This window comes from Amblyraja radiata, chromosome 3, assembly GCF_010909765.2.
Source record: "Amblyraja radiata isolate CabotCenter1 chromosome 3, sAmbRad1.1.pri, whole genome shotgun sequence".
Classification (NCBI taxonomy): Eukaryota; Metazoa; Chordata; class Chondrichthyes; order Rajiformes; family Rajidae; genus Amblyraja; species Amblyraja radiata.
Window position 1 is genome coordinate 71,876,917 of NC_045958.1, and position 16,480 is coordinate 71,893,396.

At 38.4% G+C, this 16,480-nt stretch overlaps 1 protein-coding gene across 14 annotated transcripts in view; it reads right to left on the minus strand.

The window, feature by feature from the left end:
• Positions 1-16,480, minus strand: part of nfib (nuclear factor I B) — a 292,080-nt gene that overhangs the window by 43,927 nt on the left and 231,673 nt on the right. For 11 of the 14 annotated variants that reach the window (XR_004411415.1, XM_033018019.1, XM_033018025.1 and 8 more), the window contains one exon: positions 7,903-7,991. The exons of the other annotated variants lie outside the window; for them this stretch is intronic. Coding sequence is in view for 10 of the 11 variants with exons in the window: in XM_033018019.1 (XP_032873910.1) it covers positions 7,903-7,991 (89 nt within the window). In the remaining variant the exon portion in view is untranslated. The remainder of the gene's footprint in view (positions 1-7,902; positions 7,992-16,480) is intronic. 14 annotated transcript variants of the gene reach the window in all.

Sequence of the window (16,480 nt, forward strand, 5' to 3'; positions counted from 1 at the left end):
TTTTACTCCCTTTTCTCGCCATTCTCTGACGAAGTCCACAAGAAATTGTTTCAACAAAATGTCCCAAATCCATAACTTCATTCTCACAGGTATATTTGCCAATTGGATTTACGTAATCGATCTGAAGATCAACAGCGCCCATCATGAAAGCCCCCTTCATCTGTTAATTAACATAAACGCCTTTTGTTTTTAGGTAGATCTTGGAAAAGATTACAGGATTTACACATAGTAGATTTTTATTCCAGATTATTTAATTAAATGTATTTAACTTCCCCAGCTCCTCAGTAAATTTTGAACTCCCCAGATTATCCCCAGATAATTAATTAATTTCTGCATTAAAACTGATCACCATGTTGCCATTTCAATAAATACCCAGGATTGACCAATATCACAGAAAAGGGAGCATAATCACTCTTAACCATCCAGAGCAACACAGGTCATATACAATCACATATTCACTTTGACCTACCCTGTGTCTGTCACCACTGTCATTTAAAACCATCCATTGCTCGTCCTGCTGAGTTTTTCCAGCCTTTTCAGTCATTATTCACGTCACTTTGTCCCGGTTATATAACATGAGCATTTATTCCTCCTTTTTCCCCCCAGCCTACATTACATTAATGGTCCCATGTGGCGTTGTCATTTTCTTAAACCCAACATCAATCAGGATTATCATGGGGGTGACAATGCTGTGCATTATACAGTGGCTTTCTGCAGATCAGGTTTTCTATGGAGCTAAATGACCAGCCGGTACATTGGTCCACCATAGGTACTCTTTGCTTCTGGCTCAGTAAGATCACAATTACAAATGGTTTGAATGACTCACAGAGAGTGGTGAGTCTGTGGAATTCTCAGCCTCAGAGGGCCGTGGAGGCAGGTTCTCTGGATGCTTTCAAGAGAGACCTAGATGGGGTTCTTAAAAATAGCGGAGTCAGGGGTTATGGGGAGAAGGCAGGAAAGGGGTACTGATTGGGGATGATCAGCCATGATCACATTGAATGGTGGTGCTGGCTCGAAGGGCCGAATGGCCTACTCCTGCACCTATTGTCTATTGTCATTGAGACGTACAGCACCGATACAGACCTTTCTGCATACCATGCCCATGCTGATCTTTTTGCCCAACTACACTGATTCCATTTGCCCGCATTGGAGTCACATCCTTCAATGCCTTCCGAGGAGGCAACAGGGTTTGTGAGGAGGGGTGATCTTCGATGATCTATTTCATCCACTCATTATCACCAATGACTCATCCTATGCTCCCTCTTCTGCATCAAAAAGCCCTCTGGGGTGTTTGCGTGTGTGGTCTCATGGTTACTTCAAGTGTTGCTGCTAAGGGAAGATTTTCAATGGAACAGATCCGACTGGAGAATTTTGGGATTCTGCTATGTTTGTATAAGAAACTGGTGGACAACAACCAACCTCCCTTCGACCAGCTCCATTTATACCTCACGCTGCCTCGACAAGGCCAGCAGCATAATCTAAGGTGAGTCGCACCCTGGCCGCTCCCCCTTCTCCCCTCTCACACCAGACAAAAGGTATAGAAATGTGGAAACACACACATCCAGATTTATGGACAGCTTCTAACCAGCTGTTATCAAGCAACTGAATCGTCCTACCACAACTTGAGAGCAGTGCCGAACTACTGTCTACCTCTTTGGTCACCCTTGGACTATCCTTGATCATACTTTGCTGGCTTTAGCTTGCACTAAACGGTATTCCCTTGTCATATGTCTATGCACTGTAAATGATCATGTATTATCTTTCTGCTGACTGGATACAGCCTTCTCCCCATATCCCCTGACTCCGCTATTTTTAAGAGCCCTATCTAGCTCTCTCTTGAAAGCATCCAGAGAACCTGCCTCCACCGCCCTCTGAGGTACAGGATACTGAGTTGGATGATCAGCCATGATCATATTGAATGGCGGTGCAGGCTCGAAGGGCCGAATGACCTACTCCTACACCCAAGAGCGGAACTCGCTATCAAAACATGGAGGGGACGGGGGACACAATTTTTTGGCGGCTACGCGCGCATGCGCACACTCACACACACGCGCGAGGCTTCGGAGGTTCAATCCAGTGCTAAAAGCGGAGATTTTAAAATCGGGATTACAAAAACTTGGGGGGGATGTCCCCCACCTCTCAAAACATGGGGGGGACGTGTCCCCTCTGCCCCCCCCCCCGGGTTTTCCGCCCCTGCCTACACCTATTTTCTATGGATTGCACGCAACAAAAGCTTTTCACTGTACCTCGTTCGCATGACAATAAACTAAACTGTAAGCCAATGAGTATAGGGAAGGGGGGATAAGTAGTTCATGAATAGGGATGCAGAGGTTAAATGATGGGGCCTACCATAGTTAATGCTTATCATGAACTTAGGCCTAGTTCTAATGCCCAAATATATTGCCCAAATACATGCCACACCTTCCTTAGGAAGTTTGAGGGAATATTTGAAACTTAATTCACAACTTCCATGCATTCAGTTTTATGTTTCAATCATTATGTGTAAGTGTTATAACTTCCTCCTTTACAGTGATCATCTTCTCCTGTTCTAAATCGTGCTATGCAAACTATGAGGCGCACGGTAAATTGCATAATGGCACATTCCTGGACTGACGGTACAATTGACCAGGAATTAGTTCACCCAATTACTTCATTTTAAACGATCACGGCCGTAACCAGAAATCAGCAGTTCTGAGAAATGGCTTCAATCAGCACCCTATGAACACCCCACCTACTCGAAAAGAGGTTGTGTATCCAGACCTCTAACCTTTTAAAGGCTATCTGAATACATTTACAGTTGCTCATTTGAATTTCATGAAGATATTATAATTTCTCCAGAAATTGTATAACCTGTTGTTATCTTTCTGTTCTTGACTCCACGTGTTCATATATTGGGATGTGGGGAAAGCCGTAAAGACCACATTTACAGCGAGCCCCCAGTGCATTGTGCAAAGAGTGGTGAGCCATCATTGTCAGTCAGAGCAGTCCCTGTGGTGAAAGAATGTCCACAGTTCTGGTAAGTGGGAAGTTACAAGAATGATGAAAGAGCTGTGTTGCTTTTCCAAGTCAGAATGGTGTGTGGCTTGGAGGAGACTGTGCAAGTGCTGGTGTATTCTATGTCCCTGCTTTCTATTACATCCAAAATCTTCATCTGCTCCAAACCTTTGAATCCTCCTTTGTGTCAGATGCTATGCTAAACTCCTGTAGGTTGGCCTCCAAAAGTGGTTTCAGTTTTGGACACTGATAATTTGTAAATGGGTTCACAAGAAGTCATTTGCCCTCTCATGCCATTTAATAATTGCATAACTACACCCTCTGTGTCAATTTCTGAAACAAATTACACACCCTGCACTTTTAGCAGGTATGACTGTTATTTTACAGTGTAAAATACAGGGGTCCAACAACAAGGCCCGGAGTGCGGCCTTGCACCACCCAGCGCGGCGTTAATGGCCACGGGACAATTACCATCTCCCGCCGGGGGCTTGGACTCTGACATCGGGAGGGGAATGGGGAGTGCAGGGGAGGGATAAGTTTTTGCCTTCCATCACAGCGAGGAGGAGATGCGCTGTGATGGATGTCTGTGTAAATTGTGTTGTGTCTTGGGTCTTTTTCTTGTGTGTATGACTGCAGAAACAACATACAAACAACAACAAAATAAATTTGTATTGTATTGTAACTGACAGCTCTGCCAGTTTAGCAACATTTCTAAACATACTTTCCAACAGATCTTTCGATCATCACACCCTGAAGCACATAATTGTTCTGAAACAAAGTTGGCTACAAAAGATAGAAGTGGCAATTCCCACTTATGTGGCTGGTACCAACTTATCAGAAAGTCCAGACAGCAAGAGTTTGACAAAATCCTTTCTTTTAATCATTATCGAATCATTCTTGGAAGCACTGTAATCAATGGGTTGTGGTCTGAAGGATAAAACAATATTTTATCAGGAAATATTACCCAACAACATTCAATGATAATTATCTTATGTCACATAAGCAGAAATATGCAACTTTAAATTTTCTTATTCACTCAGGAATCTATTATGGAAGAGGGGAAAGATATTTCATATCACATCGGAAAAAAGGCCAAAAACCTTTGTGGGAAAATTAGTTGAGAAAGTAGTACTTCATGAGAAAGTTCGTTTTTTTAAAATCTATTCTCTAGTAAAAGATAAAAATAAATCAAAACATGTCATTCATTATTCTTTTATATAAAGTGTAAAATGCCAATCTTGGGACAGCTAGGAACTTAGCCACATTGTTAATTTTAAAGGCAGTGCTTCAAGTTCGCATCTTTAAAATGAATCATGTGATCAAAGCCAACAGAAAATAAACTTACAAAAATGGGAGCAAAGAGCAAAATAAACCAGTTTATCAAAGATGTCAGAACAAAACTATACAATCCATGGTAAAGCCTCCTCTATTCATAATTCAACAGTGTTGTTCAGAGAACATAAGAGCACTCTTTTCTGATACTGAATACTCAAGAACGTAAAGGTTCACTATTCAGTGTTTTCGCAGTCTCGACTGCAGCTAAAGCTTCTGTCGTTAAGTGAACATAAACAGTTTCTTTTTACTAATTCTCCAATGTAAGATAATTATTTATGCATGCAGGGTTTTCTTAAGTGTTTACTTTCAATCTCATTATTGCATTATGTTTGCAAAGGGAAAGTGAAGTTTCCACTAATAAGCTTTTGTGATATTTGTGTTACTTATTTTCCCAGTCATATTCCTCAATTCTCAGCAAATTATTTGATAACGGTGTGCTGTGTGGTGGGGGCCACTTGCACATTCTCATTTGTTTCCAGCTGGGACAGCTATAATTTAATTTGCTTAAAGACTAAATTTGCTGGATTCTCAAGGTGGCCACTACTGCGACTGGAATCTTTAATGAGCGTGAAGGGTAATCTGCATCTCAATTGTTGTACCGCTAAATTTTTCCACTGATATTTTCTTCTGTAATCCATTTCCCAGGCAAAGTTAGTAACTGAAAGATTCCACCTTGAGAACAGTCTTCACACAGTGCCGGGCAACGTTGGTGTTGTGTTTCTGAATTATGTTGCATGCTCCTCCTATCTTCTCCCCCACACAGCCTCTGCCAAAGTCATCTGACAGGAAACTAAAGATTAAATTTGTCCGACCAAAGAGAACAAAGAGCCCACAGAGCAGTGAACCAGTTTACTGCAGAGTCCAAACTTTCTAATCCACCCCAAATCTTGGGATTTTCAGGAAAGTGTTAATGCAAAGTTGTTTCAATGCTCTACTATTTTGTCTGTGGATCATCTTTCGACACTTTAGCATTTACACCCAGCATTTCCATAAAGGTTAACTTGAAGCACCAAACATAATCATGTGGAAAATAGACTTTATTGATTGCTATGGTCTATTGTTCCCCTTTTTTAAGTCCCTGTAGTTCAAGTTCAATCTGGAATTACATCATGTCTGGTTTCCCTTGGTTACCAGACAGCTTGCGACGTGACCATGATTAGAGAGAAACAAATATTCATCTTCATGTATCAACTCCTCTTCTACTCAAATATAAACTTCTTTTCCACAAGGACACCTGAAGTATGCACTGTAATCAATTTATAGATCATAGTCTAAATTAGATTATCTAATGGCTTCCTAATGGATAATTAATCCATTTACTTTCATATGCATATCTAGGATTCAGGAATCAAAATTCCTGAGAAGAGCAACTACAAAATTACACATACTTCTGTGAACATTTGATGGATTCAGCTACCTACATTAATCATGTAGGATATTTTCTAAGTACAGCGATTCTTGGCAGTATTTTTTTTTAAACAATCATTATTAATTAGTTTATCTTCACACAAAGAATCAACAGTTTTTCCTGTCGCACTTTCTACGAAGTCAAAAGTTTTTGATAATGTTCTGCAAATCTAAATTGCAGTACTAAGAAAAATAAAAGCAGGGGTAAATGATTAAGTCTGCATTTTTGTTCCCAAAGACTTTGATTCAAGAGTACTAAGCAATCTTTTGAGTCTTTCACATCCAACTATCGAGTTCAACATGCTCCTCCAGAGCACAGCCTAAAACAGCTGCTTCACTGTAAGTTTAATGTAAGTTACTGCAGTAACATAAACTTATGGCAGGAAGTGCTGACCCAGTGTATTTGCCAGGATAGTCAAACAGAAACATTTTTTTTTCAAGGAAAAGAAATATGAGTATTGATGCTACATGCAAAAGGATTAACTATTTGAGTACTGAATTTCATTTTTTCATTTGGCTGGGCAGATTTCTGCTTCCCATAACATAATATCTATGAGGTAACCAGTCACTGAACAGTCAGAAATCTAGAGTGTAACAACAGGCTATGAAACGTCCGACAATAAAATTATACACTGGGTGTGCTGCCTAATCATATTTGTATCTATGATTTAGAAGAAACTTACATCTGGGCCTAGAATCTGCAAATACTCCTAACACATTCTCACACATTTGGCTTCCTTTAAACAAAACTGCCTCACAGCTTAACTGTCACAGAACCATGCTAAAATGCACATTTTTTTTTAGAAATGTGATCGCACCTGCAAACAAAAACAAACACATCTAATGCACAGTTAAATCACCTCAAGTTATTTGAAATATGCCTTTAAAAAACATACATTGCCATCATTGTATAACATTGCACATACATTTTACACTAAATAGGCACAATAAACATAATCTGGCCTGTGATTCTATCTATGTTTTATAATTAGCAATCTAAATGAAAAACAAAGTTGTCCTAAATTTTCAAAATGCTGAATTAGTAACTGTTCTTTAAATATTAATTTGAATATACATGATTCTTAATAAACAAAAGAGAAAAATGCAAGAGCCAATAGGGTTGTGCAAAGTATAGTCTTAATGAACATTTCTACACAAGTCTCCCTACTTTACTGGCTGGGGTCTAACTTTGCACACACTTAACAAAAAGTAATCACGTCTCTTAAAAAAAAAAACGGAATTGCAACTTTTAAGACTGCAGTATCCCTCTTTGCTGCCCTGCATCTGTCCAATTACAGTATCGTTAAATGTCACCGTTGCTCAATAAGGAGCTTAATTTTGTTTTCACAAAGTTGCATTTTGCGCATTCTATTGCAAGTACCTGTATATTTAGAAATAGTCCAGTATTTTAACCACAGTCATTCAGTGTTTGCCTTGAGACAATATTCTGAGATGTGATATGTTACTTCTTTTCTATATAATTCACCAAGTCACTTGGTTCATACACTAGCTTTGACTGAAGTCAATGCACATTTTGCTCCAAGAACTACTGCTTTGCTATTGACTATGTCCTGGGATATGCATGCATTTGCTTGCCTTTCCTCTCTAACCAGTAGCCCTAGGAGGTTGCTGGTACCCTCTGTGTTATAGGGCAGCTGAGATAAGAGGTTCTGCCAGTTGGGACTGGGACCTATGAGTCACAAACCTGAAGCTTCACATACTGGTGTACCAGCGCACTGTGCCACTTCACTGCAGAGCAAAATAATTATTAACCAAAAATATATTTTTTCAAAATAAATTATAAATGAAAAATGAAACAAGCATTTCATTGTCCTGAGTATCAAACATTAAGGGGTTAAATTTTCTTCTGTAAAAACTTTCCTTTAACACAGCTCCAGTCTTCTTACAGTAATCTGAACAGATGTTTTACATTTAATTCTCTGAAGAGGATGGCAGCCATGTTTACATCGAGGAGTGTGGGAAAATACAAGCAGTTTAACATTTCCAAATCCACCATACTGAAAATACTAGAAAACGCTGAAGTAAAAACTGACTCTTTTGATTTAAACCAAATGATAACAATCTTAATGCTGGACAACAAGAAGAGATAATGCAGCTTCATTTTTGATATGCATGTGTAGATTTTAGAAATAGTTAAAATATTACCTTTGCCAAGCAATTCCCAATGTATCGTCACTGGCACTGGGGTATAAATGCCTGCCGTTTTGATTCATGGTCCAGTCACAAATCCTCAGCTGTCAATTGAAACCTATCAGTGAGATTGGGTGTCGAGCAGAACTAGACTCCAAGAATACATGCAAAAAATTCACTTCCATTAAGAAAGGCATTAGTCTGATTAAGATGCAATACAGATTTCAATCAAGAAATATTAGAAAGTCCACCACATTGGTTCAACATTCCAGACAGACAGACAGGGTAAAGGTTAACAAGTGAAAATGTTGACTTTGTTTGCTTAAGGGAACCATTTATGCAGCTGGCACTGGCAATTCATTTTGCCCACTCCAGAAACCCTTAATGTAGAGCTATGAAGAATTGGCGTAGGAGCTTAGTGATCTTGGATGGCTCCGCAGCAGATGGCTCCAGGAATTGTGTTTAGGAGTAACATTTGGGATCAATAATATTGTTTTTCTGCCCTTTCTTTATAAATTATACGTGATGATGCCCTGGTTCAGATTCATCTTTAGTTACAGACACTCATAGTTCTCCATAAAAAGATCACGTGGGAACATATCTGACAAAGAGTTTGGTTTCACATATCTAAAATTTCAGTATATTTACAAACCACACATTTAAATGCATTCATAACTAATAATGCAAATAAAAGGTTATTTTTAACTTTATAAGATCAAAACATTGTTACATCTGCTTGAAGTGTATTATAATACTATAATTAGAACTGCTGAAGTTGTTTATCAATCGTAGAAAAGAGCAATATTAGCAGATACTGAATGATGCTCATTGTACTCTCATGAAAACTATATTTGGTTTCTTGAACAAATTTCAATACTTTGGCTGAGTTTTAAATTTAATTATCTGCAGGCAAGTTTCTGAAGAGGCTCTTTATCTCCATATCCAACAATTCATCGGTTCTTACCTGATCTTTATTCAGTAATTTTATCCACTTAATATTAATGTGGAGGAATATAACATATTTAAGATTCAGAGGGAGCAAAAGATTTATTTCTAGATTCTGATGCGTTTAATAATACCAGGAGATCTAAATAATTCCCATTTCAAAAGAAGTTCATGCCTTTGGAAAGCTTAAGCAGAAACCACGGTATAGTAAAAAAAAAAGCTCCACTAATTTTGTACCATTTTGAGTAGATTAGATTCATAGACTTGTTATGCCAAAAAAACACCATCAGATCTGTGGTGGATATTTACAAAGCATCTAGTCAGTCCTGTTTAACCACCTTTAGCTCTATTTTTGTGTAGACCATTAAATGTTTATTCAGTTTGCTTTTGAAAGCCACAGTCAAATCTGAATCAATGGTTCAATGGCATTCAATTGTGATGTGTACCTAAGTACGGTGAAATTATTTTATTTGCATACAGTCAGTGACAATTCTAGTATACATTAGGCACAATTATGCTAAGTATAAGAGTGTAAGACTGTAGACCACACTGAGTCAGTACACAAGAGTCATCACATTTTAGATGCCATCTTGTACCATTTCAAGCCCACCACACTTTCAGGTTCTGCCTTCCAGTTTTTCCACACAACACTTTAGATCTTTTTTCCATCACTATAAATCTGTGAATTCTGGTCCCTCCACTGAAGGGAACAGTTATTCCAATTATTACCTATTATTTTAACTTATTATTATTTTGTGCATCTCTACCAAATCTCCTCAAATGCTTTTTTGTGTCAAGAAACATAATCTCCATTTTGCTAATCTATTCTTAAACCTGCATCCCTCAAATTATTCTGGTAAATCTTAATGTCCACCTTGGCTAGGACCTGAGAATCAGTCATGTATGGTGAACAAAACTGGATGAAATACTTTGATTGTGGCTTAAGATGTGTTTAGAAACACTCCATATAATCTCTACACTTTTGTGCTCTGTACTTATGTTTATAATCCCTAAGATCTGATTTCTCAACCTGCTTTCCTACCTTTAAAGATCTGTGGACATAAAATCCCAGGTCCACCCTTTATTGATTTGTTTTTTTACTCATTCTTTTTGCCAGAATGCATAATTTCATTCTTTCTCCACTGCCACCTGCCTCTTATCTGCACATTGTACTTGCCTGTTGTGTTCTCTCGAAACCTACCACCATCTTCTGCCATCTCTACACATGTCTATGTTTCGTGTCAACCACAAATCTTGAAATCTTAACTTGTGCACACATGTCTTCATTGTTTATATCGATCAAAAACAACAGTCCACTCTCTACCTATTTCCTGCCAGGAAGTCAACAGTCTTTTGTCCATTATGACTATGCTAACCATTCATTCTAGTTTAAGTTTAGTTTAGAGATACAGTGCAGAAACAGGCTCTTTGACCCACCGAGTCTGTGCAGACCAGCGATCCCCATACACTAATACTATCCTACACTAGGGACAATTTACAATCTTTACCAAAGCCAATTAACATACAAACATACACATCTTTGGAGTGCGGGAGGAGACTGGAGCACCCCGGTGGAAACCCACGCGGTCACAGGGAGAATGTACAAGCTCCGTACAGACAGCACCCAAGCCAGGATCAAACCCAGATCTCTGGTGCTGTAATGCAGCAACTCTACTGCTGTGCCACCTTGCCACTCTAAATCTATATACTTGCACTTAGTCCATTGCCTACCATCCCTTGGTGATTCAAGTACTACATTTACTATGTCTCTGCTAAGATGTTATATCGATGATGTACCTAGACTTCAGTTTTTCTAATCAGACTTATATGTGGTACTTTATCAAACACCTCTGAAAATCCATCTACCTCATCCCCTTCATCTTCAACAAATTTATGCTAGTTTTCTTCACGAATTTGTGGCTGTTATTTTTTCTCCTTGATTATTACATCTAACAACTTTCCCACCATAAAGGTAAGCTGATCAAACTCTGGTTGCTGTGTATAATTCTTCACTCCATTTTTATGAGAGTGTATATATATGGCATTCTCCCCTTCCCTCAATCTAGAGAGGATTGGAAGATTAAGAACAGTCCTTCTGTGATATCCACTCCAACATTTCTCAACTGGATGTATCCTTTTCAGATATTCCCTTCAAGCACAGCCAGTCATCTCAGTGCATCCCCCTTATTATTAGTCTTCACATTCATTATCTTTCTTCTGCATGGTATGACAACATCTTTATTTTTGACAACGACCAATGCAATAGACTCATGGAGCATATCCTGGTGGATTTGACCAGCTGCCTAAACTCCCCACAAAGGCACCTGCCTGACCATATCTGGGAGGCATGGGCAGGGTGTAGGGAGATCTCACAAGCAGAGAGACTCCAAGCAGCTCATATCATAGGTCCTGCCTATTATCTTTCTTCTGCATGGCATGACAACATCTTTATTTTTGACCCCAATAATGGCTTGGCAGTCGCTGTCTACAAGTAATGCTCGGGATGGCAGCTTGGGTAGCCTTGAGTGTGTGTGAGTCTAAAGCACAAGTCTAGTGTTCAACCATAAGACAATCATAGCCAAGCTCAATTTTTTTAGATTTCACCTCCCCTGATCAATTTCACTCATTTGAATGGGATAGTTCCATGTATATATATTATGAATTGGGAGGGAGGGCCATTCAAAAACAAATTCATCTTTAGAATACCCATATTTTTTTTTCTGTCAACACAGGGTAGTGACACGCTTAACACAACCACAGACTTGCATGACCCAAAGGGATCAATAAACAATAACATAAAGCCCTAACATACAGATAAAATACAACATTTGTACATCACATGCTAACGCTACAATGAAAACAAAAATGTAGCTAATGATTTTCTTTTGGAATCAAATAAAATCCAGCATTTCCTCCCAAAAAACCTCTGAATTAATCCTTCAAATAAGTTATCTCTGTGAATGAAATTCTCATTTCTCAACTGAGAGAGAAAATGAGATCCAATTTCAAAAACTCTAGAAATGTGATCTAATCAATAATGTTGAGTTAATACAAGGAAGTGATAAGGGGAAATATATTTGCACATTATACTTTCAATTTATTTCAAATTCCAATAAGTAATAATATTATAATATGTAAGATATTTGAAGAAATGCTTAGGCAAATCTAGATCCACAATGTCAGCATAATGGCAATTTTCTTTCTGGTTAAAACCAATTTGAACATTTTGTCTCATTCACTGCATTTTTTTCTTTAATTAAAACTCCTTATCTATTACATGCAAGTGAAACTAATTACAAAATTATTAGAAACTAAATGGAGTCCTACTCTTGACATTAGAATACTGATTTTGTACTGGGGTCACCCGCAAAATCTGCTGCTGTAACTTCAAGTAGTTTTAATAATTTATCACCAGTATATCTTGTACTTAACAAAAAAAAGAATTGAGAACGTTAAGTCCCCAATCCAAGTTTGGCTGCTTTAAGCACAATTTTCAAATATCTCCGTATCTTTATCAGCATTTTAATCTGCTGTCTTTAATCTTTATACTCAAGCGTAAATCATACTACAGAACTCAGCTGCATTTTACAAGGGCTTGAAAGAATTGTTTATTAGAATCACAATCACCAGTGTATTGAGGAACAGGAATGATTCGTGGCAATGGCAGGTGAGTTTCCCTGGAGGTTGCACAAAGCGACATCTAAATTGTTCCGTGATGAAAGAGGCAGGCCACATGAAGTTGGACAAGACAGGCCAAAATAAAGTTGCCATTTATTTTCCATATTCTACATGTTCTGCACTTGCAGCTCAGATCTATTTTTACTTTCTTCAGTTGACTGAGATTTTAAAATTACCAAGTTATCCAAGAGCCGTGGCCATGCACTGGGCCAGATCTTTCAGCACTCCATGTGCCAATTTGCTTTTAACTTCATTCACAAATCTTGACCACCTATATTTAAGTGTGGATTAAACTGCTCTGTAAATTGGATCACATGGTAGTCTGCAAGTTATGCATGCAGAGTTGGCAAGATTTTAATCTGCAGGCAACTCTGAATTGACACCAATACTAATAAACTGGGAAGCTGTGCCTCTGCTAATACTACACACTGAACCCTGCTGACCCCTTGACAAACTATTGGCATTTACCCGTGGTAAATGCAAGCAGATTCTGGACCTTCAAACACATATACTTGAATACGGAAGTCCCAAACTAGCAAACAGATTCTTCAGAGTGAATTTGTTAGCACATTCTGTCACTGGACTCCACGTGGAAACCACCAACAAAACACAAATGTCACTGAGAGTCCCATGCACGCTTCAACTGAAATGTTACAGCTCCTGGGAAGAAAGTTAACAATGAGGCGATACTCTTTCAATAATTATTGATGTGTGATTTGATACTTACATTATTTTAAAATGTTTTCCAGTAATTTTATATACAGTTTGGAAATGTTTTAATCATTTATTTCAAATTTATTAGTTGCTGAATGGTTTGGGGCATTCAGAAGTTTTTGAAAAACTTTTTGATTGATAACAAAGTAGGAGCAGTGTTGTGAGTTCGGACAAACTCATGTGACTATATTACATTGGGTTTGGATGGGGCCTTGTTGATCAGAGTCATAGAGTTTTACAGGGTGGGAACTATCCAGAACACAGCCTACTTGATATGTGCTCCATTCATCACATTCAATTCTCCCTCTCCACATAAATGGCACAATATGGCTGCAGTGGATGATCAAATAGTGGGATAAGAGGAATGCGGGATATGAGAAGGTGTGATATGGGATGTGAAGAACAGGTATGGATATATCTATATCTATATTTCTATATATGTCATCCTCTTCAGAGTTCCCCATAACACTGCTGGCTATAGACTCATTGATGGTCACAATATATTTCAAGTGATGGAAATGGCTGTGCCCCTTGCCAGTCTGCAAGTGATAGAGGGATTGTGTTGGTGGGTACAGTGCAAAGGGTCTGAGAGATTAGCCTGGTATTTGTTAAATTACGGACAATGTGTGGAAATTGTGAAATGTGGGTATAATGCTTGGAGAAGTGTGGTAAGCAGGTGAGGATATGGTGCAGTATCTAAATGTCAGGTAAGATTGTCACCTTGATGAAATTTATTGGGAGGTGAAGGAAGCATGGAGGGAGGCATTTGTTTTGTGAGATAAGCTAGAGGCACATTGTTCCTGAAACAGACCTTAAGTGTGATCTCCTCCCACTGTTCACAACAGTTAGCTTCCTTTCTCTTTCTCCTCACCTCAGCCACTGAAGCATCTACAGCAGTTCACAAACTGGGATATCCATTCTCATAAATGGCCTCCACCAACCTCCCCTTACATGGAGAATAACTTGCACTGAACATTGCAGGCTCTAAATACCTCCCTTTCAGAGATGCAGGAATGGCTCCATCAGAGAAGGCTTGAAACAACTGATGCTTTCCTCACACAAAATATGGTCCCATGTATGTCCACTGGAGCACCAAACTGTCTCATATCTGAAAAGGCTGGGAGAGCAAATTGCAAATGCAGCCTGTACCTAGATATAGGACAGCTTTATATAGCTTTATATACATTGCGATCCCAATGCATGTATTCTAGTGGCGTTCATTAATACTTCCATCTTTCCCTCTGGAGAGTACAATACTACCCTGTACATGAGAGAGTTAAATGGTAGTCAAAATTCCTGCCATACTTCTCCTGTACTCACAGGACACAGGTTCGGTCCATTTTTTACACAAAGGAACATAATAGTAAACAACCAAGTGGAAGTCATCATTTAACATGCCACTCAGCTCGGGCTGCCTCAGCTACTTTTTATTTGCCTCTTCCATCATGTCCAGCAAAATATGAAATAATAAATATGAAATAAATGATATGCACAATCATTTCTATGTGAATTGACAGAATTAAATAGCTCTAAAACGCTCCTTGTTTGATCCCCTAGCTTACTCAGTGCCACTTTCACACCAATGTACTGTAGGTACCATGACAAATGTGTAATTTTATGTATTACCTATACTTGTTATTTAGAATGCATTATATTAGGCTTTCCAATGAGACCAAAGTATTTTAATGCTCTTGTGCTCTTAACACATTGAAAATCTATACATCATTGAATACTTAACATAGGTATTCTCTACCATGGAGTCATTTCATTCTTTTTTTTTAAGTACTACCAAGGGGTGTTATAATACTGAGCAACATTAACGAGTCACTAAGCATGGATATACACATATTAAACGCACTTTTACATTGTAGTTAGTACCTGGTTAAGGAAAAATGCTGGATCATGATGGAACAAGGGATTTACTTATGCTCACTGCAATTTTGAATTGCATAGCAATACCAACATACTTAAAAATCATCTATTTTAATAATGACCATACAGTGTCACAGTCTCAAGAAACACAAAGTAAATTTGGGTGATTTGTTCTCAAGAAAGGACAACAAAAATTGATAGGTTTTGTTTGGAATGTTAGGTGGGACAGGAAATCAATAAACTTAAACAAGCCTGAGTTTCCATGGGTTGTCAGTATTTTGACTGCAGTTTCCTTTCTCATTTCCTTTAGATGAAGCATATGTGGAATGTGACCCAACTTCCTCTCACTCTATCTATACATTCAGCCTTCACCTTGGCAGTCCTGTGATTTGTCTTTATGTCAAACTGTCAATCATAGCCCAGGACACAATGAGAACATGGTGCCTTCAGGATCCTGAATGCATCACACTTCCTTACACTCCCATAAAGTTCCCTGCTGGGGGAAGAGCTATCTTACATTGGTGTGGTTTTCTATTCACCATATTATCATTACAGCATCCTTTGAGAGGCCATCACGTCCATCAAGCACCACACTTTAAAGGAAAAATGCAACCCAACAATGCTAAACCATAGTGTAAGAGTCAATCAGATTATTCTTGATAGATATGTTCTTTATCAGCCTTGAAGCATTCAAGCCAGAGGAACATTCATGCTAATTTGTCAAATGGACGGACATGACTGATAAATCATATTACAACCAAAAGTAATCATAGAAGTATAAGACTTAGTCTGGTTGATCATGCTCACTACAACTTGGCTCAACTCTACAACATATCTGTTGTGGTAGATTTGTGCTGTTACAGATGCTCTCTGTGGGATACATTGGAGGAGGAAGTTGGTGGTATGTCAATTTTGTACAACCAATTCTATTTTATTCTATCATCATTTTGTCAACCAAACAGAGTGAAATTTACCCAATCATTGCTTATCTTGAATATCACAAATTGCTGGACTTCACTTCAACTACAACCTATCAACTATCAGGTTTCACTAAGACATTACGTATTGTATTCAGCAGCATAACAATTCCAGTTTGAAGGATAACTTATTTGAAAATGGTTTCCTTACCAAGCTGAAGGGTTGTCAGTCAAATTTTATTTTGCGAATGCCAATTTTATGCGAATTAACAGAATTTGCTAAATACGAATGTAGATTACTAATGCTAAACATAGATTATACCTTAACATGCTGACTGGAGTGCCCATCTTAGGTTGATTCTGGTTTCATCCATACAGAATTTTGAAGATCAATTTAATGGAAGGACTATTGGACCACCCTCAGCTTTGGGGACTTTATTTTGTCATTTGCAAAGTGAATAATACCA